This window comes from Rhinolophus hipposideros (assembly GCF_964194185.1).
Source record: "Rhinolophus hipposideros genome assembly, chromosome: X".
NCBI lineage: Eukaryota > Metazoa > Chordata > Mammalia > Chiroptera > Rhinolophidae > Rhinolophus > Rhinolophus hipposideros.
The window spans coordinates 117668752-117684883 of record NC_138046.1 but is presented as its reverse complement, the minus strand read 5'-3'; the positions used below and the strand labels follow the sequence as shown (position 1 = coordinate 117684883).

The 16132-nt window shown below is 39.9% G+C and overlaps 2 protein-coding genes across 2 annotated transcripts in view; one reads left to right on the top strand and one right to left on the bottom strand.

The window, feature by feature from the left end:
- BMX (BMX non-receptor tyrosine kinase) overlaps positions 1 to 13865 on the top strand; it is a 43361-nt gene extending 29496 nt beyond the window's left edge. Inside the window, exons 13-19 of the mRNA XM_081043604.1 lie at positions 1372 to 1446; positions 2152 to 2323; positions 5155 to 5371; positions 6273 to 6337; positions 8188 to 8306; positions 10914 to 11071; positions 12999 to 13865. Coding sequence (XP_080899730.1) covers positions 1372 to 1446; positions 2152 to 2323; positions 5155 to 5371; positions 6273 to 6337; positions 8188 to 8306; positions 10914 to 11071; positions 12999 to 13073 — 881 coding nt within the window. The 3' untranslated portion in view covers positions 13074 to 13865. The remainder of the gene's footprint in view (positions 1 to 1371; positions 1447 to 2151; positions 2324 to 5154; positions 5372 to 6272; positions 6338 to 8187; positions 8307 to 10913; positions 11072 to 12998) is intronic.
- Positions 13866 to 13888: 23 nt separating this feature from the next.
- The window catches only part of ACE2 (angiotensin converting enzyme 2), a 39254-nt gene continuing 37010 nt past the window's right edge, over positions 13889 to 16132 (bottom strand). Inside the window, exon 18 of the mRNA XM_081043603.1 lies at positions 13889 to 15956. Within this exon, the coding sequence (XP_080899729.1) occupies positions 15848 to 15956 (109 nt within the window). The 3' untranslated portion in view covers positions 13889 to 15847. The remainder of the gene's footprint in view (positions 15957 to 16132) is intronic.

Sequence of the window (16132 nt, the reverse complement as noted above, 5' to 3'; positions counted from 1 at the left end):
CAAGAGAATAATGTTTATTTTGATTTGTTTTTAAAATCTTTCTCTTATAGTGTTTTCTCTTTGTGACTGTATTTTATGATTCACATAATATATCAATACAGCAATCATATGTATATATATATATATGTACATATACACATATATAAATATACATACATACATACCAGGGGTGCCAAAGAAATGTACACAAGTGGACACTTTGGTCAACGTTGCTCAAGCAGTAGTTCGCTGTCATCAGAAGTGTCTGGACGTTGATGGGAACCACTTTGAGCACCTCTTGCAAGTGCAGAAGTCAAGCGTGACTTGTAGTCATCTTTTGCTATTGGTATATATTGAGAATTACAACTTTAATAGTTTTTCCTTTCTTAAAATGTGTATACATTTTTTGGCACCCTCTATATATATGGAATGCACTAATTTTTTTTGCCAATTAAAGGTGCAGGATTTAAAAGATTTGGAGACCACTCATATAAAAAGTAAATAATATACTAAAAGGAAAGAGAGCAAAAGGACATGTATGATAATTCCCAGGACTAGGAAAATGTTACACATTTAAAGTAAGAAACATATTTTTTTCATTATTATTAGTTAAGAAACCCATTTTTGTTTTTTTGTTGCTTTTTTTAATTTTTATTTATTTATTTATTTATTTATTTTTTTACATCCCTCACACCGTGAATCCCCCTCCCCCCATCCACCACCACCCCGACCTCACACCGAGCCATCACATTATACACATAAAATTATAGTTGGCATTCATTAATGTCCAGCCTCTGGTGTACAATGCCATGACCAGGCATCCACAGCATCCCTGAGGTAAGAAACCCATTTTTGGATGGGTTAAGTCATTATAAATACTATAATTATTTTAACCCAGCTTTACCATAATGTGATGTAAACACTTAAAATGACTTGACCATTTAATGCAATTTAGTAATAGGTTTACTTTTGAAAAATTCAAGTGGTTTACTTTTTATTTTGTTCCCTTCTGTATTTTTTGGATTTCTTACCAACTCTTTGTTGCTGTGTGTATACATATTTAAATATAGGACTATAAAAAGATAGCAAAATAAAAATGGGATTTGTTTTAATGAAAGATTCCATCAAACAACTAACTTTGATGGGCTTTTCAAAAGTCACATGAAGTGGTTTTCCTCTTAATTTTTGCATTGAGCTAATTAGTAAAGCCAGACAAAGTAATACAATTACAGGATGAGGATGGTCAAAATGGATTCTCTCTCAGCATCTCAACTTCCTGAACTCTGCTTTTTCAGCTACTCTGGAGAGAGCATAAGCAGAGGGGTGAACCGATGTGATGTGATATCATGTGATGAGGTGACATGTGACGATGTGTTGCTGATTCCATTGCAGGCATGATCACACGGCTCCGCCACCCTGTGTCAACAAAGGCCAACAAGGTTCCCAGCTCCGTGTCCTTGGGAAGTGGTATGGACATCCCCTTGGTCTCTTAAACTCTATTTCCCACCATGGGGGGTTAAAATACACATATGTGGTGAATTTACTGAAGAAAGGGGGAAGACAGGAAGGTGGTCCCTGTTTACATTGTGCCAGGGTGGGCTTCCGCTCTAATATATTTGTTCATTTTCTAAAAATAAATAACAAAACCCAAAAATCTTTCCTGTTCTTTTTTCTCCTCCCAACCTAACTCTGTAATCTCTCTTTGTATTACCACAAAGATTGTAAAACTTTTCATCTTGTTAGACCCAATCATCAGTCTCTGGAACCTCATTGCCTGTTCTTTCTTCTTGCGGGATTCTGTGCCTGCTCTGAGCCAGTTTTCAACCTTGTGTATTTAGAGTAATGACTACCCCAGATCACAGTTTAACTTGTTTTATAGGACAATGCAATGATAGTTTACCAAGCTAAGGGCATCAAGCACATTTTGACACCGAGTCTTTCCAAGATGCCTCTGGTCGGCAAATTATTTATCCTCGAAGGTTTCTTATCAATAACTGGAGCTGCTTCGAGAGCAATATTGTGGGTTTTTTTTTTTAAGTGATCAACTTAAATTGTCTTGCTGTTCTTCATATTGTCAGTGTGAAATTCTCATTGGAGAGGAGATCACTGGGGAAGCTATCAGCCCCAAAGCTTCTATTCTCGTCCTTAAGAGTGTCTGTCTTGCCTTATCAGGAATCTGGGAACTGAAAAGAGAAGAGATTACCCTGTTGAAGGAGCTGGGAAGTGGCCAGTTTGGAGTGGTCCATCTGGGCAAGTGGAAGGGGCAGTATGATGTTGCTATTAAGATGATCAAGGAGGGCTCCATGTCAGAGGAGGAATTCTTCCAGGAGGCCCAGACCATGATGTGAGTTCTCCTGAGAAATGGCAGCTTAGCCCTCACCATGGGAGGACATTCCTGCTAACAGGCCTGGCCCTACATCCACAAGGCCTGGAGCAAGAGTCCACACATCATAGATACAAATACTGAGAACTTATAAAGCGAAAACACTCTTAGATAAAATCAGTTCTGTGCTCTTCTTTTGACAAGGACACCTTTGTGACAACCTGAAAGGTCATATTCAAATTGAGAATTCTCAAGACTCTTTAGAGAAATCAGCGTGTGGTCCAAGGACTCCACAAACTGCACCCCTCCCCTTCTTCCTCCCACCCCTGCTCTGTCCTACACTACACTTAGCACTAATGTGCAGACAGCATTCTGTACCTCCAACCTCCCCGTGTCTCCCACAAAACAACTCTATTGACTAATGATCTTGGTTAGGGGCAGGCATACCATTCTTGGCTCACTCTTGGGGGACCAGGCTCAGAAAGAGTCTGCATGGGTCCTGGAAGAGGCCTCAGGACTACAGGGACAGGGGATCCCAGAATCTGGGGACCCCAAGGGTGACAGAGGAGGGGATGTATGGGTTCTGAGGAGGCATGTCTCCTTGGCCCTCTGGCCTCCTTGCCCCGTGGGGAGGTACATGATGGAAGGAGGAACAGAGTGGGGCCTTGCAAGCACATATCCAGCAGCAGGAGCCTCTAATGGCCAGGCCATGGGCCATATTGAAAGTGAACGTGCTCCAGACAATATCCTTTACCTTCCTGGTGCCTTCAACACAGTCTGATAAAAGTGCCTTTCTCAGCCTATTCTTCCCTCACTTATCATGAAGATACCCTTCCTAATGGTCCTCAGTTCCAAGCACAGTCCTTAATTCTTGATAATACATATGTGTTCTCTTTCTCTCTCTGTTCTTCCTTTCCTTTGCTTCCCCTCCCGTCCCGTCCCCTCCCCTCCTTTCCTTTCTCTCTCTCATCTACGCACGTACAAAGAATTATTTTAATGATTCTACCTCTTCTTGTCAACATGGTGAATGAGACTTTGAAGGGTGACCAACCATCCAGGTTTGCCTGGAACTTTCCTGGTTTTGGCACTGAAAGTCCTGTGTCCCGGGAAAAACCCCAGGCCCAGGCAAACGGTGACAGCTCGTCATCCTTTTAGGGAGAAAACATCATGGTATAAAAAACAATGCTATAGCAGGACTTTGGTCAAAGATAGTTGAAATCATAAATCCTAGCCTGCTACAGAATAACAGCCCTTTTACAAATTTTACTTAAACAGTTACATTGTGTTTATAGACATCTCTTTGAGCACTTTATTAATAATGCATTCAAGCCTCATATGAAGCCTGTGAAGCATGTACCATTGTTATCTGATTTATAGGAAACTGAAGCACAGAAATGTTCAATAACTTACCCAAGGTCACCAAGCTAGTAAAAGTGGCAGAGCAGAGATGCAAACTCAGGCAGATATTCCAGTGCCCATTTCCTTAGTCATTCCTTTACGAAGACCAATGGTACCGAGAGAGTCAGAACAATCGCTTTTACAATTGCAGAATTGTTTGGAAGCGAGGGACTATGTGAACACAAGCCTGTGGCTGGGCTGGCTTCGCATGTATGCAACCTGCAGTCTTGAGTTGCCCCACACTTAGCAGGGCTCCCTCCACACTTGGGTTAATGATCTGCTGTCACCATCTCGAAATTCTTAATAATCTTAAATGAGAATCCCTGCATTTTCATTTTGCACTAGTTCCTGCAAATTATGTAGCTCATTCTGCTTTTGGCAATTGGACCATCATAAAACCGGGGCACAGATCCTTGCTGTGTTCCTTTCATAAGACAGAAAAATCTGGCAGAAAATCCCTTAGGTTCAGTGTGCAACCCCCGTGTCCTGGTGCAGTTTTAAAACATATTTCTTTTCCACTATGTGCCCTCTGGTAAATGATGGAACTTGCTCAAAGAACAGCTTTTACTGGGTGATAGACCTTTGTCTTGCCTCTCAAAGGAGCACTGCTGAGTACCACGCAGGTCTCTACACTTGCTGAAAGCTGCGTAACCAGGCTCATTGCCCTGAGTAACATGATAAGGCATGCCCATATAGTTCAGCCAAGAAGAAAGAAAGTAACTAAATATTTAATAAGTCCTCAATTATTAACAAATTTAAAAGTTGACATGCTAAAATTAGAGTTTTACATATATGAACATTAAAGAATCATCCTGTGAATTGATAATAAATTACATAAGGACAAGTTTACGCCCAGAGTAACTGCTGAGTGTCCATCCGTCATGACCTACCAGAAGTTTTATGTCATGTGGTTACAATTTTCTAAATGTATTATTGCAAAAAATAATGTTACAGTAATGGGAAATTAGTTTCTCTAAAGAAAAATCATACCTAACCTCATTTCCCTTACATGGCAACTATTTCCATTTTACTTACACCCTTCATATTCTGATACAATGCTTTTTTTCAGAATGAAATATATAGACATGAAAGTTAGATGTTTTAAAATGGAAGTGAGTGCTTTTAGGGTGTAGCTTTCTCCAAATTAGTCGTGGAAGTTCTCAAGTTGCCATCAGACCACTGCTTCCCTGATTCTCTGTAGGAAAGTTGAACACAACACCCACAACTTCTAAACTGCTTCTGGGGTTGTCGATGTCCAATATAAGGCAGCATTTCTCATCTCCAAAGGCTAATACTCCCAGAATAAGATCCAAAACATTTCCCTCCCCTTCTCTATTCAAGTAGAAGGGGGGAAGTTAAAACAAACAAAAATCTGTGAGTGATTCTTTTTCAGGACATCTGGAAAATGGAGTGTGGAAATTCAGTACTGAACTTTGAAAATCTGTTCTTTCCAGGAAACTCAACCATCCCAAGCTGGTAAAATTCTATGGAGTGTGCTCAAAGAGATACCCTATATACATAGTGACTGAATATATAACCAATGGCTGCTTGCTTAATTACCTGAAGAGTCATGGAAAAGGACTTGAACCCTCCCAGCTCTTAGAAATGTGCTATGATGTTTGTGAAGGCATGGCCTTCTTGGAGAGCCACCAGTTCATACATCGGGACTTGGTAAGCAAAGCCACTGAAAGATCAAAGAAAGAAAAGCAAGCAATCCACAGTTTCTGCCTTCAGTGATAGATTGGGTGGAAAGACGAGGAGGCTACCTTCACTTTTACTTGGCTCACTTGTGACTTGTTTAAATACATGACGCTTTTGTGATTTAAAAAAAAAAATCACAATTTCAAAATAAAATATTTGAAGTACAAAAAGAACAGAAAGAGTAAAAGAAACCATCAAGATCTATGTAGTTGTGTTGTGGTTCGAAGGAAAAGAGATGGAAGGGAAAGGCTTTGGTCAATTTAGTGTGTCTTAGAACCATTAAATCCAAGCTGACGTTTACTGTGGAAGGGCTGAGTGCCAAAGCAGTCATTTAATACAATAACTGAAACTACAAACATGAACAAAGAAATACCAGAAAGAAATGCAACTTGTATCTTTGGGTCAGAGTGGGAGTGGGAAGTATTCTGCTGGGTGTGCACTGGTATTTATATTTAGAGATTTTCCTGTGCCAAACAGCAAACATGCCAGACACACTAGGCAAGTTAATTCTGAGTCTCTGGTGCCACATTTGTGCTTTCAGAGCACCTGTCACCTCACAGTACCCTAGTGCTAGAGAGGGAGCCTCTAGAACTGATGTTTCCCTTCTCATTGATGACCTAAGGCTCTGTGTTTAGTACCTTTCGTGTTGTTTGACAAAGATGGATGCCTGGGTGAGACTACTTATGTGAGCACATTTTCATTTCGAAAAATTACAAATATAAAAATAGACAACTTCCCAACATTTAGGTTTTGATAGGCAATCTTAGATTTTTGCTGAGAATTTTTCCAAAGAGAAGCAAAATGCTAGATTCTGATGTCAGGAAATTCGTGGTCACTTTTACTACTTGGTAATTTTGTTTTTCCTCCAAAGGCTGCTCGGAACTGCTTAGTAGACAGTGATCTCTCTGTGAAAGTATCTGACTTTGGAATGACAAGGTAAGCCAGTTCCAAAGGGGCAACCAATGAAAGTGGTAATTTTATTCACATTTAAATGCCATCATCGATGATGGCCTTGTGGGGATATATACACGTAGAATGTGTTTTGAACTGGGACTTAGAAACCTGGATCCCCTCCCCCATACTACCTCTGACTACCTATGAAACATGTTTCACCCCATTTCCTCACCTATAAGATGAAACTGTACTTCAGAAATTACCTACAGTCCCTTTTAGTTCTTTCAACACTCTGATAAACATTTTCTAAACTTAAGAATAAATTCCAAGATCCTAAATATTTAAATATAACACATTACAGCCAGATTATTTGGCGTGTGCACACACACACACACACACATACACGCACACACACATTTTCAATCAAGGCTCCTTTAACCCTACCTGGATTTTTTCTTAATATATGTTCAAATGGGTAGAGCATTAACACTAGGAAAATTTTTGTTGTCACGTTTACTTCCTTTATCACCAAGTAGGCATGAAAGTTGACTCTGAGATTCTATTGATGGGTGTTCTATCATCACTTCATGATTTGGAGAAATCGTTTTGATTATGATGACAGTTTAAAAGAGCCTTCCATTTCCTAATTCTGCATCCTCATAGTATTTAAGCCTTGAAGCCAATTTTCATGATTTTACATAGGAAATGAGGACATACATGCTGGACTTTCCATTCATTTTCTTATTTTCCTATTTATAAGACTCATTATTTATTTGTTTTTTGTGAGCAAAGATATAGGGTTCCCCTCTATGAATTATATAAATAGTATGTGCTTATTGTAAAATAAATAGCAAAGGTGTACAAAGTCAAACGGAGAATCTGCCCCCGACCCACCCCTTCATCCCAGTTTTAGCACTAGGAGGACCTACTGCTAACACATTTGGTGGATGTCCTTCCACATCCTATTCCTAAGTACGTATTCCCAATCACTTACACAAGTAAGTACATTTACCATTTGTTTCCACAAAAATGGAATTGCATTATATATACCTGCGTTTGCACATTTCCATATATCATGGGCATCTTTTTATTTTGGTAAATATAGAGCTATCTCACTTTTAATGGCTGCATATTACTCTATTGTATTAATGCACCATATCATATTTAATTGCTTCTCAAAATGTGGACATTAAGATTACTTCCATTCTTATCATTATTATAAACAAGAGTATAGTGAATATCCTTGAACATATATTTTTATGGTCTTGATATCTCCATAGGATATTGTTGTCTATCATTGTTTATAATAGCAGGCGATTGGAAGCCATTTACATGGTAAAACAAATTATGTTAATCCAGAGAGGGAATTCAGCCATTAAACAGGATGCCGAAGAAAATGTAACCCACATAGGGAAAATGTCCTTGATATGCATTAAAGGAAAAATAAAAACAAACCTCAATACGACAGAAACCAAATTTTGTTCACATTATATATACATAGAAAAAAGATTGGGAAGTATATGTAAGTATATATAAGCAAAAAATGTACCTTGAATGGCAGAATTACAGGTTATCTTTGGAGTGGGATTCTGAGTGATTTTTCTTTTTATGTTTTTGTGTTTTTCTATATTTACAAAATAGTTTGCATTGGGATTTTGGTATTTTCAAAGTTAGATATCATTTTTTAAAGTTTACAAGTCATAAGCAGCCTCTAGCTAAGCGTACACATTGAAAGGAAGGACAAGATGCAGAACACAGAGGCACTAGGCTGAGACTGGCTGCGGCCATGTCCTCCATCAGCCTGTCTGCCAGGAGGCAATGGTGGGCAGCAGAGGTCTTCTCATCCGCACAACCAAGCAACTGATGGTGTGTGTCAATGTTTCCCCTCACAGGTATGTTCTTGATGACCAGTATGTCAGTTCAGTAGGAACAAAGTTTCCGGTCAAGTGGTCAGCCCCAGAGGTGTTTCACTACTTCAAATACAGCAGCAAGTCAGACGTATGGGCATTCGGTAAGAAAGTGGCCACAGAGGCCCCAACCCCATTTTGTAAGCTGGCTTCCACAACAGGAAACCACAAGAGCAGCAACATCCATTTTTAGCAAAAGCCCTGAGCACTTACAAAATTACCTGTATGGCCTGAGACAAGCAAGAGATAGAAGACGATCTTTCCTTGGGTCTGCCGCATATTGTATAATTTCCTGCTATCACCTTCTCATAAAAGCTATTTTACTGCAAATTTCCAACAATGTTTATAAAGGAGTCATTGAGAACTAAAACCAGGTTTGCACGAAGGCCAAAACATTGAAGGATTTACAGTAGAGTCATAGGCTTTTGGCATGAAAGCAGCCATGATAACCATTTCCTTCTGAATTGACCAGTTTGGGGTGGGAAGAATGCCTGGTCTAAAAACCAAATGTGACTCAGTGCTGTCTTTGGCCCATACCATGTCCTCGTTAAAATTCATAATTTAGATCAGGGGTGAGCAAACCACAGCCCAGGACCCAATCCAGTGGCCTGTCCCTGTAACTGAAGTGTTATTGGCGCACGGCCACGTATTTCTGTTGTCTCTGGCTGCTTTTGTGCAGAGCAGTCACTAGACACTGCATGACCCCCCAAAACCTAAAATACTCACTGTGTGACCCTTCCCAGAAAAAGTTTTCTGACCTCTATTTTACTGAAAGATCTATATCGAAATTTAGTAAACATAAAACAGAAATAATTCTTATATAATGATTTTGTAGATTTTCTGATACTTTTCTGCATTGTGAGGAATGTCAGGCCTGTTTACAATCACTGTCAGATGGATCCAGGATAAATGATCCCAATTATTACAAAGTTATAGAATGTATTAAATTCAGCTGAGACCTATTTCATGCCTGTCTTGGTCCTTAAGCATAATAATTTGACTTTCTACATGACATCCATTAAGACGCCTAAAAAAAACCCAAAATTTAGTTAGCCATTGATTTTTCTATATGACATGATTTTCAAAAATAGTTATTCCTTTTGTTAAAGTGGTATTGTTCATTGTAAAAAAAAATAATAATTCAATATATACAGAAAGAAAAACCACAAAGATGGCATTTCAGTAAATACTTGATGTCACTTTCTGCTGATTAACTTGTCAAAATTAGTTTCAATCTCCTTGTTTGAGTTAATATGTCTTATGAAAGATATTTTTAAAAATCAGTATGCTTACTCAATAGTTATACCTTGGTTTTGACCAAAAAAATTGCATTACCCAGCTTCATTACTTAAGCACCAGAACATGGCTCCCGATATTGTCTGGCTGTTTCCAAAAACTAAATCCATTCTTAAATAATTTTTCTGCAATACGGACATTCAAAATGAACAAGGGCCTCTGAAAGCAATTCTCAAAGAAGAGCTACAAAGATAGTTTAAGCAGTAAAATTATTCTCGAGAGAAGTGGCTAGCCTTCCAAAGAGAGAGTTGTAAAGAGAGCAACACACTTTGGGGTGGTTGCTATGGAATGTTTGGTTTCTTTTTAAAATGCAGCCACAACTTGTAATATTACCTTATTGTAAACAATTTACACAAAATCCATAGCCCTAAATGTCAAAGAACTTTTGAAGACAGTACTTCAGTTATGGTTCTAGAACAATTTTCTTCCTTCTTACATATTTCTGGTTTTCTGAACTTTTAAAGCTGACTATTGAAATTCTCTGGCTTGGCTAGTATGACGGCAAAATGGCAACCATTTAGAGAGCAGTTAAAATGCCCCTGTGCTTCGTTAAATGCTCTGGGTGTTTTATCCTATTTATTTCTCATGGCAACACCATTATGTGTGAATATCTTCATATTGTACACAGGGAACCTGACAGAGAAGATTAAGAAACTTGCCCAGCTTGTAAGTGGCAGAACTGGGCCTCAGAGGCCACATCTGGCTGACCCCAAATGGCACCCTATTGACCACCATGACCACAACTCAGTTTCTTAACCTGAAATCCACAACGCCCTGCATGGGGGACGGTGGACATCCAGAAATCAAACACAAAAATGCTGTGCATTTATTGCCCCAAGGGAGAGCCAATGGCTTTTATCAGATTCCCGAAAGGATACTTGACCCACCAAATATTCTGAACCATTGTGGCAGTAAGAAAAGAAGTAACGCTGTCAATGATTTTATCTATACATTTTCACTGAATGGTAATTTGATTATACAATGAAATTGTTGTACACACGGCCAAGGCAGAGAGAAAGGAAGTGAGGTGAGGGTGAGGAGTTCAATCAATCACTCCTAAGGGCTGGAGCCGGGTAGTTTTGGGGTGGATGGAGGCCCCAGCTGCTTTTCTGAAGCAGCCAAGCATCTTGGCCCCAAGTAGCTCCCTCTGTAGCTACCCTAGCCATGTCCCCATTTACCAGCAAGAATGGGTGTCTGGGTCTCAGGGAACATGGAGGAGAGACCCTGAGCTCCAGACGTAATGGTACAGAGCCAGCCTCCAGACCCTGTCCCTTCTGCCAGGACTCATTTCCCAGCGCTCCCTAGCTTTGACCCATAGCCTTCCTAACCTGGCCTGTGGTGCTCATTCAACACACTCCGTACCTTCTGACATCTGCTCTCTTCCCTTGTGCGCCGGCCCCCTCGGCGTCGTGCAGGGATCCTGATGTGGGAAGTGTACAGCCTGGGGAAGCAGCCCTATGACTTGTACGACAACTCCCAGGTGGTTGTGAAGGTCTCCCAGGGCCACAGGCTCTACCGGCCCAAACTGGCATCGGACACCATCTACCAGATCATGTACAGCTGCTGGCATGAGGCAAGTGCACCACCTGGGGGAGCTTTGGCTTCGTCCCCCTGGGCAAAGCATTTTGGAGGGGAGGCACCTGCTACAGGTCAGGTGGGAATGGCCCTGGGCCTCTGCCCTCAAGTCTTTGTCATCTAAAACAAGCAATGCAGGTGCCAACAATTTAACAAAAACTTACGTTCGGCACTGTTCTAAAAACTTCATAAACATTAACTCATTTAGTCACCAGGAAACACGTATGAGGTAGATACTAATATATTATCATGGCTAAAACTAACAAAAGAGGAAACAGAGACCCAGAGAGGTTAAGTGACTTGCCCAGGGTCACATATCTTTTAAGAGGCAGGCTGGCTAGTGTTGGGGTCCCTGTTCTTAACCGTACGATGGTCTCTGCTCGAGTAGAAAATGTGTGACAGAGTACATATAACCACGTGTACAGAACACATAATGGACATGATTCCGTCCTCTCTTCCCATACCTCCCAAGTGCTGAGTAAAAGCATGGCATGTAGGTAGAGAATAAGTCTCTTTTGGGGTAGACATGGAGCTGAAATTGCAGGGGGACTGGTTTGCCCTCACCGAACTCAGTCGTCACACACACACACACACACACACACACACACACACACACACACACACACACACTGTGAAACTGAAAACACCAAGCAGTTTATAATTATACATGCACAATAGAAACATAGACAAGTACCGGACTTACTGCCATCACCTGTCAGATGGAGAAGAGCAGACAAGAGTTGCAGCTGGGACCTCTCCGGCCCTCCTGCTCTAGCTTCTGGGGCTAGGACTGCAATATCCACGGACAGGGGGCCCTGAACAGGGAGGAACTGCCATCTTCCGGCAGATGGTCCGTGAAAGTGTGTGGATTGTGGCAGAAGCCATTGAGAGGGGCTTGCACAGAGACAATTCCCAACTGAAGGTTCTGCATATAGTGAGCATTTTGTACGTTTTAGTTTCCCCTCTTTTTTTATATTTTATTTTGCAACTTTTGGAAAAACACAATTTTCATTAGATTCTGATTTATCTTTCCTGTACTTCTTTGCACAAAAGTAAGTAGGTAAGTATATGCATGTTTTTGTTTTCCTTTCTTTCTTACCCAAAAAGTAGCGTACAAATTTCTCTCTGCAGGAGTTGCCCCTCCAGCAATGTGCCTATTTGCCCACAGTCTCACCACACAAAGCATTGCCAAGCTTCTGAATTCCTGCCAATCAGATAGATGAGAAATGGTATTTAGTGCAGCTTTCACGTCCCTCTTTCATTATGAGTGAGGTATATTTGTAAGGGCATTTGTGTATCTTTCTGAGAATTATGTCTTTTGTCTTTTCCCTTTTTTCTCTCAGATTTTTGTTCTCCCCACCTTGATTTTAAAAATCCCTTTATAAAGTGATTATATTTAGTTTACATTTTAACTTGGGAAATTTGACATGTTTATAATACTCATTTGTCCTATTCAAGAACAAGAAATATTTTTCTATGTGTTCAAGTCTAAATTTGTATTTTTCAGCAGTGTTTTAAAGTTTTCCTCATTTGGGAGGGACATTTTTGTTAGTCTTTTATTTTGGTGGTGTTGTTACTATAAACAGGATTTCCTCTTCCGTTATGTCTTCTAATTGGTTATCGTACATATGTGTGAAGTCTACTGATTTTGTATGTTAATTTTATTACCACTCTCCTGGTGAATTCCTTTATTCTTTGGGTTGATTCCATCATTGATTCTTTTAGTTTTTCCAGGTATACAAATCATATCTTATGCAAATAAAGATACTTTTTCTTTTCAATACTTATGGCTGTAGTTGTTTTCTCTTTAGTAGTAGAAATGCTTGTCGTGTTTTAAAAGTTGCTAGCTTAGGACTGAGGTATAAATATTTTATTTTTAACTACAATGTTCAGAAACTAAACCATTGGGTTTTTCTTTTATTTAGCTTCCAGAGAAGCGTCCCACATTTCAGCAACTCTTAACTTCCATTGAACCACTTCGGGAAAAAGACAAGCCTTGAAGAAGAAATTAGGAGATCGGATGAGAATGAATGTAAATGTTGGCCAACATCTTCATTCTTTTTAAGGAAAGTAGCAAGGCACAAACAATGTAATCTAGCTAGTTCTTAATAGTATTCTGTGTGCTGTTTATCTGTTATAGTACCTAGAAATGAACAAGGTAGGAAACAAAAGATTTCCTTGAAATTTAGGTCAAATTAGTAATTTTGTTTATGCTGTTCTTAGTATTACACTTCCCAGCCTATAGCAGAAGCATATTTTCTGATTGGAATATAGAGAGGGTGTATACCATGTGTAAAGATTGAACAGAATTGAAAAATTACTTGTTGGATATTTGTTCTTTTCTTTATATTGTCACTCTCATGATAATTAAATATACTATTAACAAGTACAGAAATGTGGACATTTGCCTTCATGTTTCAATGTCCTCAATCTTTAGCATGCGTACATGCGTGAGAATCAAATGGAGGGTTACTAAAACAGATTCTTAGGAACTACCCCAGAGACTCTGGTAGAGCAGGTCTGAGTGAAGCTTGAGAATTTGTATTTTTAACAGGCGCCCAGATGTTCCTGTGCAGTCTGAACTGCCTTAGGGGACCTCATTATGCTGTGGGTGTCGTTCATACTCTTTCTCACCCCACTCACCCCCCAACTATTTCAAATGAGCCCTCTTAGTTATTTGTTTCTTGACATTTAAATAATGATTCCTTTCTTTTCAGCAGAATTGCCTTATGATAATAGTCTTCTGTTTTTTACAGAGGCACACATATCTCAATGCATAATAAATGGAACTTTAAAAATAACCACTAGGGCATTTATACATTCAGTGAGCATTTATTTAGCCTGTACCGTGTCCCAGGTTCTTTCCTGGTGGGGGGTACAGGGAGAAATTAACACAGGCCCCCCTTCTCAGTGGGCCACAGTCACATGGGGGTAGCAGCCAGCCTTTGCTGTGCTCTCCCATCCTGTCCACCAGGAACTGCAGCACAGACTGTGAACCCCCCAAAGAAAGACGTCCCAAGCCCAAACTAGGTCTTGCTGGTGCCCCTCCCCCCACACCTTGAAGGTTGTTTTCCTTTCTTCTTATTTTTATGTATTTGATCTTCTAACAATCCTCTTTCTAACTAAAGGAACACATACTCATTGAAAAAAATTCAAACAATACAGAATTGTCTATTATAAAAAGAGGCCAAAGCCTGGCTTGGAAACCTGCCTCCGAAAATGAAGTCAAGCAAGACTTTAAGATACTAGTAGAGGTTTATCAGGAAATAAGTCCAGTGATGCTGGGGTGGGCAGGTAAAGGAACAACACTCATACTATTTAAAACATGCACAATAATTGTTAAAATGCTGTTTTACTGTGTTTAGTGGTGGTATCTGGCATTTCTCGTTGTTCTAAACCAGAGGCCTGCCTACACTCTCTTGGAAACGAAGAAAATGTTCGTTGTCCCCTGACTTTGCTAACTGATCCCCCATCACCGTTATCTCAAAGAATTTATTAATTACAAAGAATTTATTAAGAACAAAGTTATCTAACTTTATGCTGCTCACCACAAAGAGTGCGTTGACAGGCAGAGTTTGGATATTTTGATCCATTTAACCTATTTTAAGTGAGTCTTCAGGCAGGTAGTGGATACTGTGCTCAGAATGGGTCTGGGGACTCTGAAATATGTCAAAGCAGCATCAGGTTTGGTTCCTAACCTGAGGGTGTATGTCATCTTAACACACTCTTTTTAGGCTGATTTTACAATTGCTTTGTACAATAAAGCAATTGAAGAAATTGGGATACATTCTAGGATACTTGGGAAGTCAAGGGTCCCACGCGGTCAGAGGGCAACCTCGTCCCTGGAAGTGAAAAACAGACAGAATCTACAGAAGCCCCAACACGTAAGTACCTAGGACACCACAAGAGTGTGCAAATCTAGTATTTATTGAGTGTCTGCTTTGTGCTCAGCACTGCTCAGACATTGTGAGTGAATACAAAAGATTTAAGAAACTGGGTGCCCACTTCAGAGGGTGATATTCAGTTGGGATTTCCATTCAGTCCACAGTTAGAGAACAATAGAAGTGAATTTCTACCAGGTGTACGGGGTGAGGGTCATGGAGGCCCTGGGAGCTACTTTAATCTTGTCTGGGAGATGATGATCAAACAGCTTGGAAGTGAGAAGGCAACACCTTCTGACACTCTCTGAGTTCTTCTCTTTTTAGACTTGTCACCCTGTAGAAGGCATGGTCTAGTCCAATCACCACTGGGCAAATCAGTATAGTACTTAGATTACATTAATGTGAAGAGAGCGCATCATCCTTTACACGTGAATTTAAAGAAAGTGAACAGTGTACGTCATTCCCAATCCCTGTAGCTCCATCAGCTCACGTGCACTGTCCTTAAAAGCCATCCAACTAGATTCCATAGAAGGCTCCTACACTTACTCCTGCCATGTAGCTTTTTTTCAGCTCCAGCAACACAACAGACATTTCCATTTCCATTACCCCTGAACAGCCCGGGAGGCTAAAGACACACTTTCTCTATTATTCTCAAAGATAAACATCTCTTTTAGGAAACAGAAAAGAAGTCAAATGTTGATGCAGAAATAAATACCAAAATCAATGCAAGTGAAGAGGCCCTCTCCTCGGGCATGTCTTCTTTGGACAATTTTCCTGAACACAGCCATGGTTCTGATATTTAGTAATATCTTTATAATCTCATATTTTCTGGACTACGAAATTAACATTTACATACAATGAAATCACCTCAAGAGGAAATAAAATATATTTCTCTAAAACGAAGTCTGAACATCATCACCATTTTGGAATCCTGGATTATTTTCTCCTTTACTCAAATCCACGGAAGAATAAGGATTTTCTTCACTTCTTGCTTGATCTTGCCTGTTAAATAAAGTGAAGTCACCTTAATATGTTAGAATACTAGAATGTTAGAATGTTAATGTGTTACAATGACATAGCCTCCCTAGGACTCCATGGGGCGTCTTTTACATCTCAGCATCTCAGCACTGGTGTATTCATTTGCATATCAGTCCCCTCGTAATGGACTATAAACACCT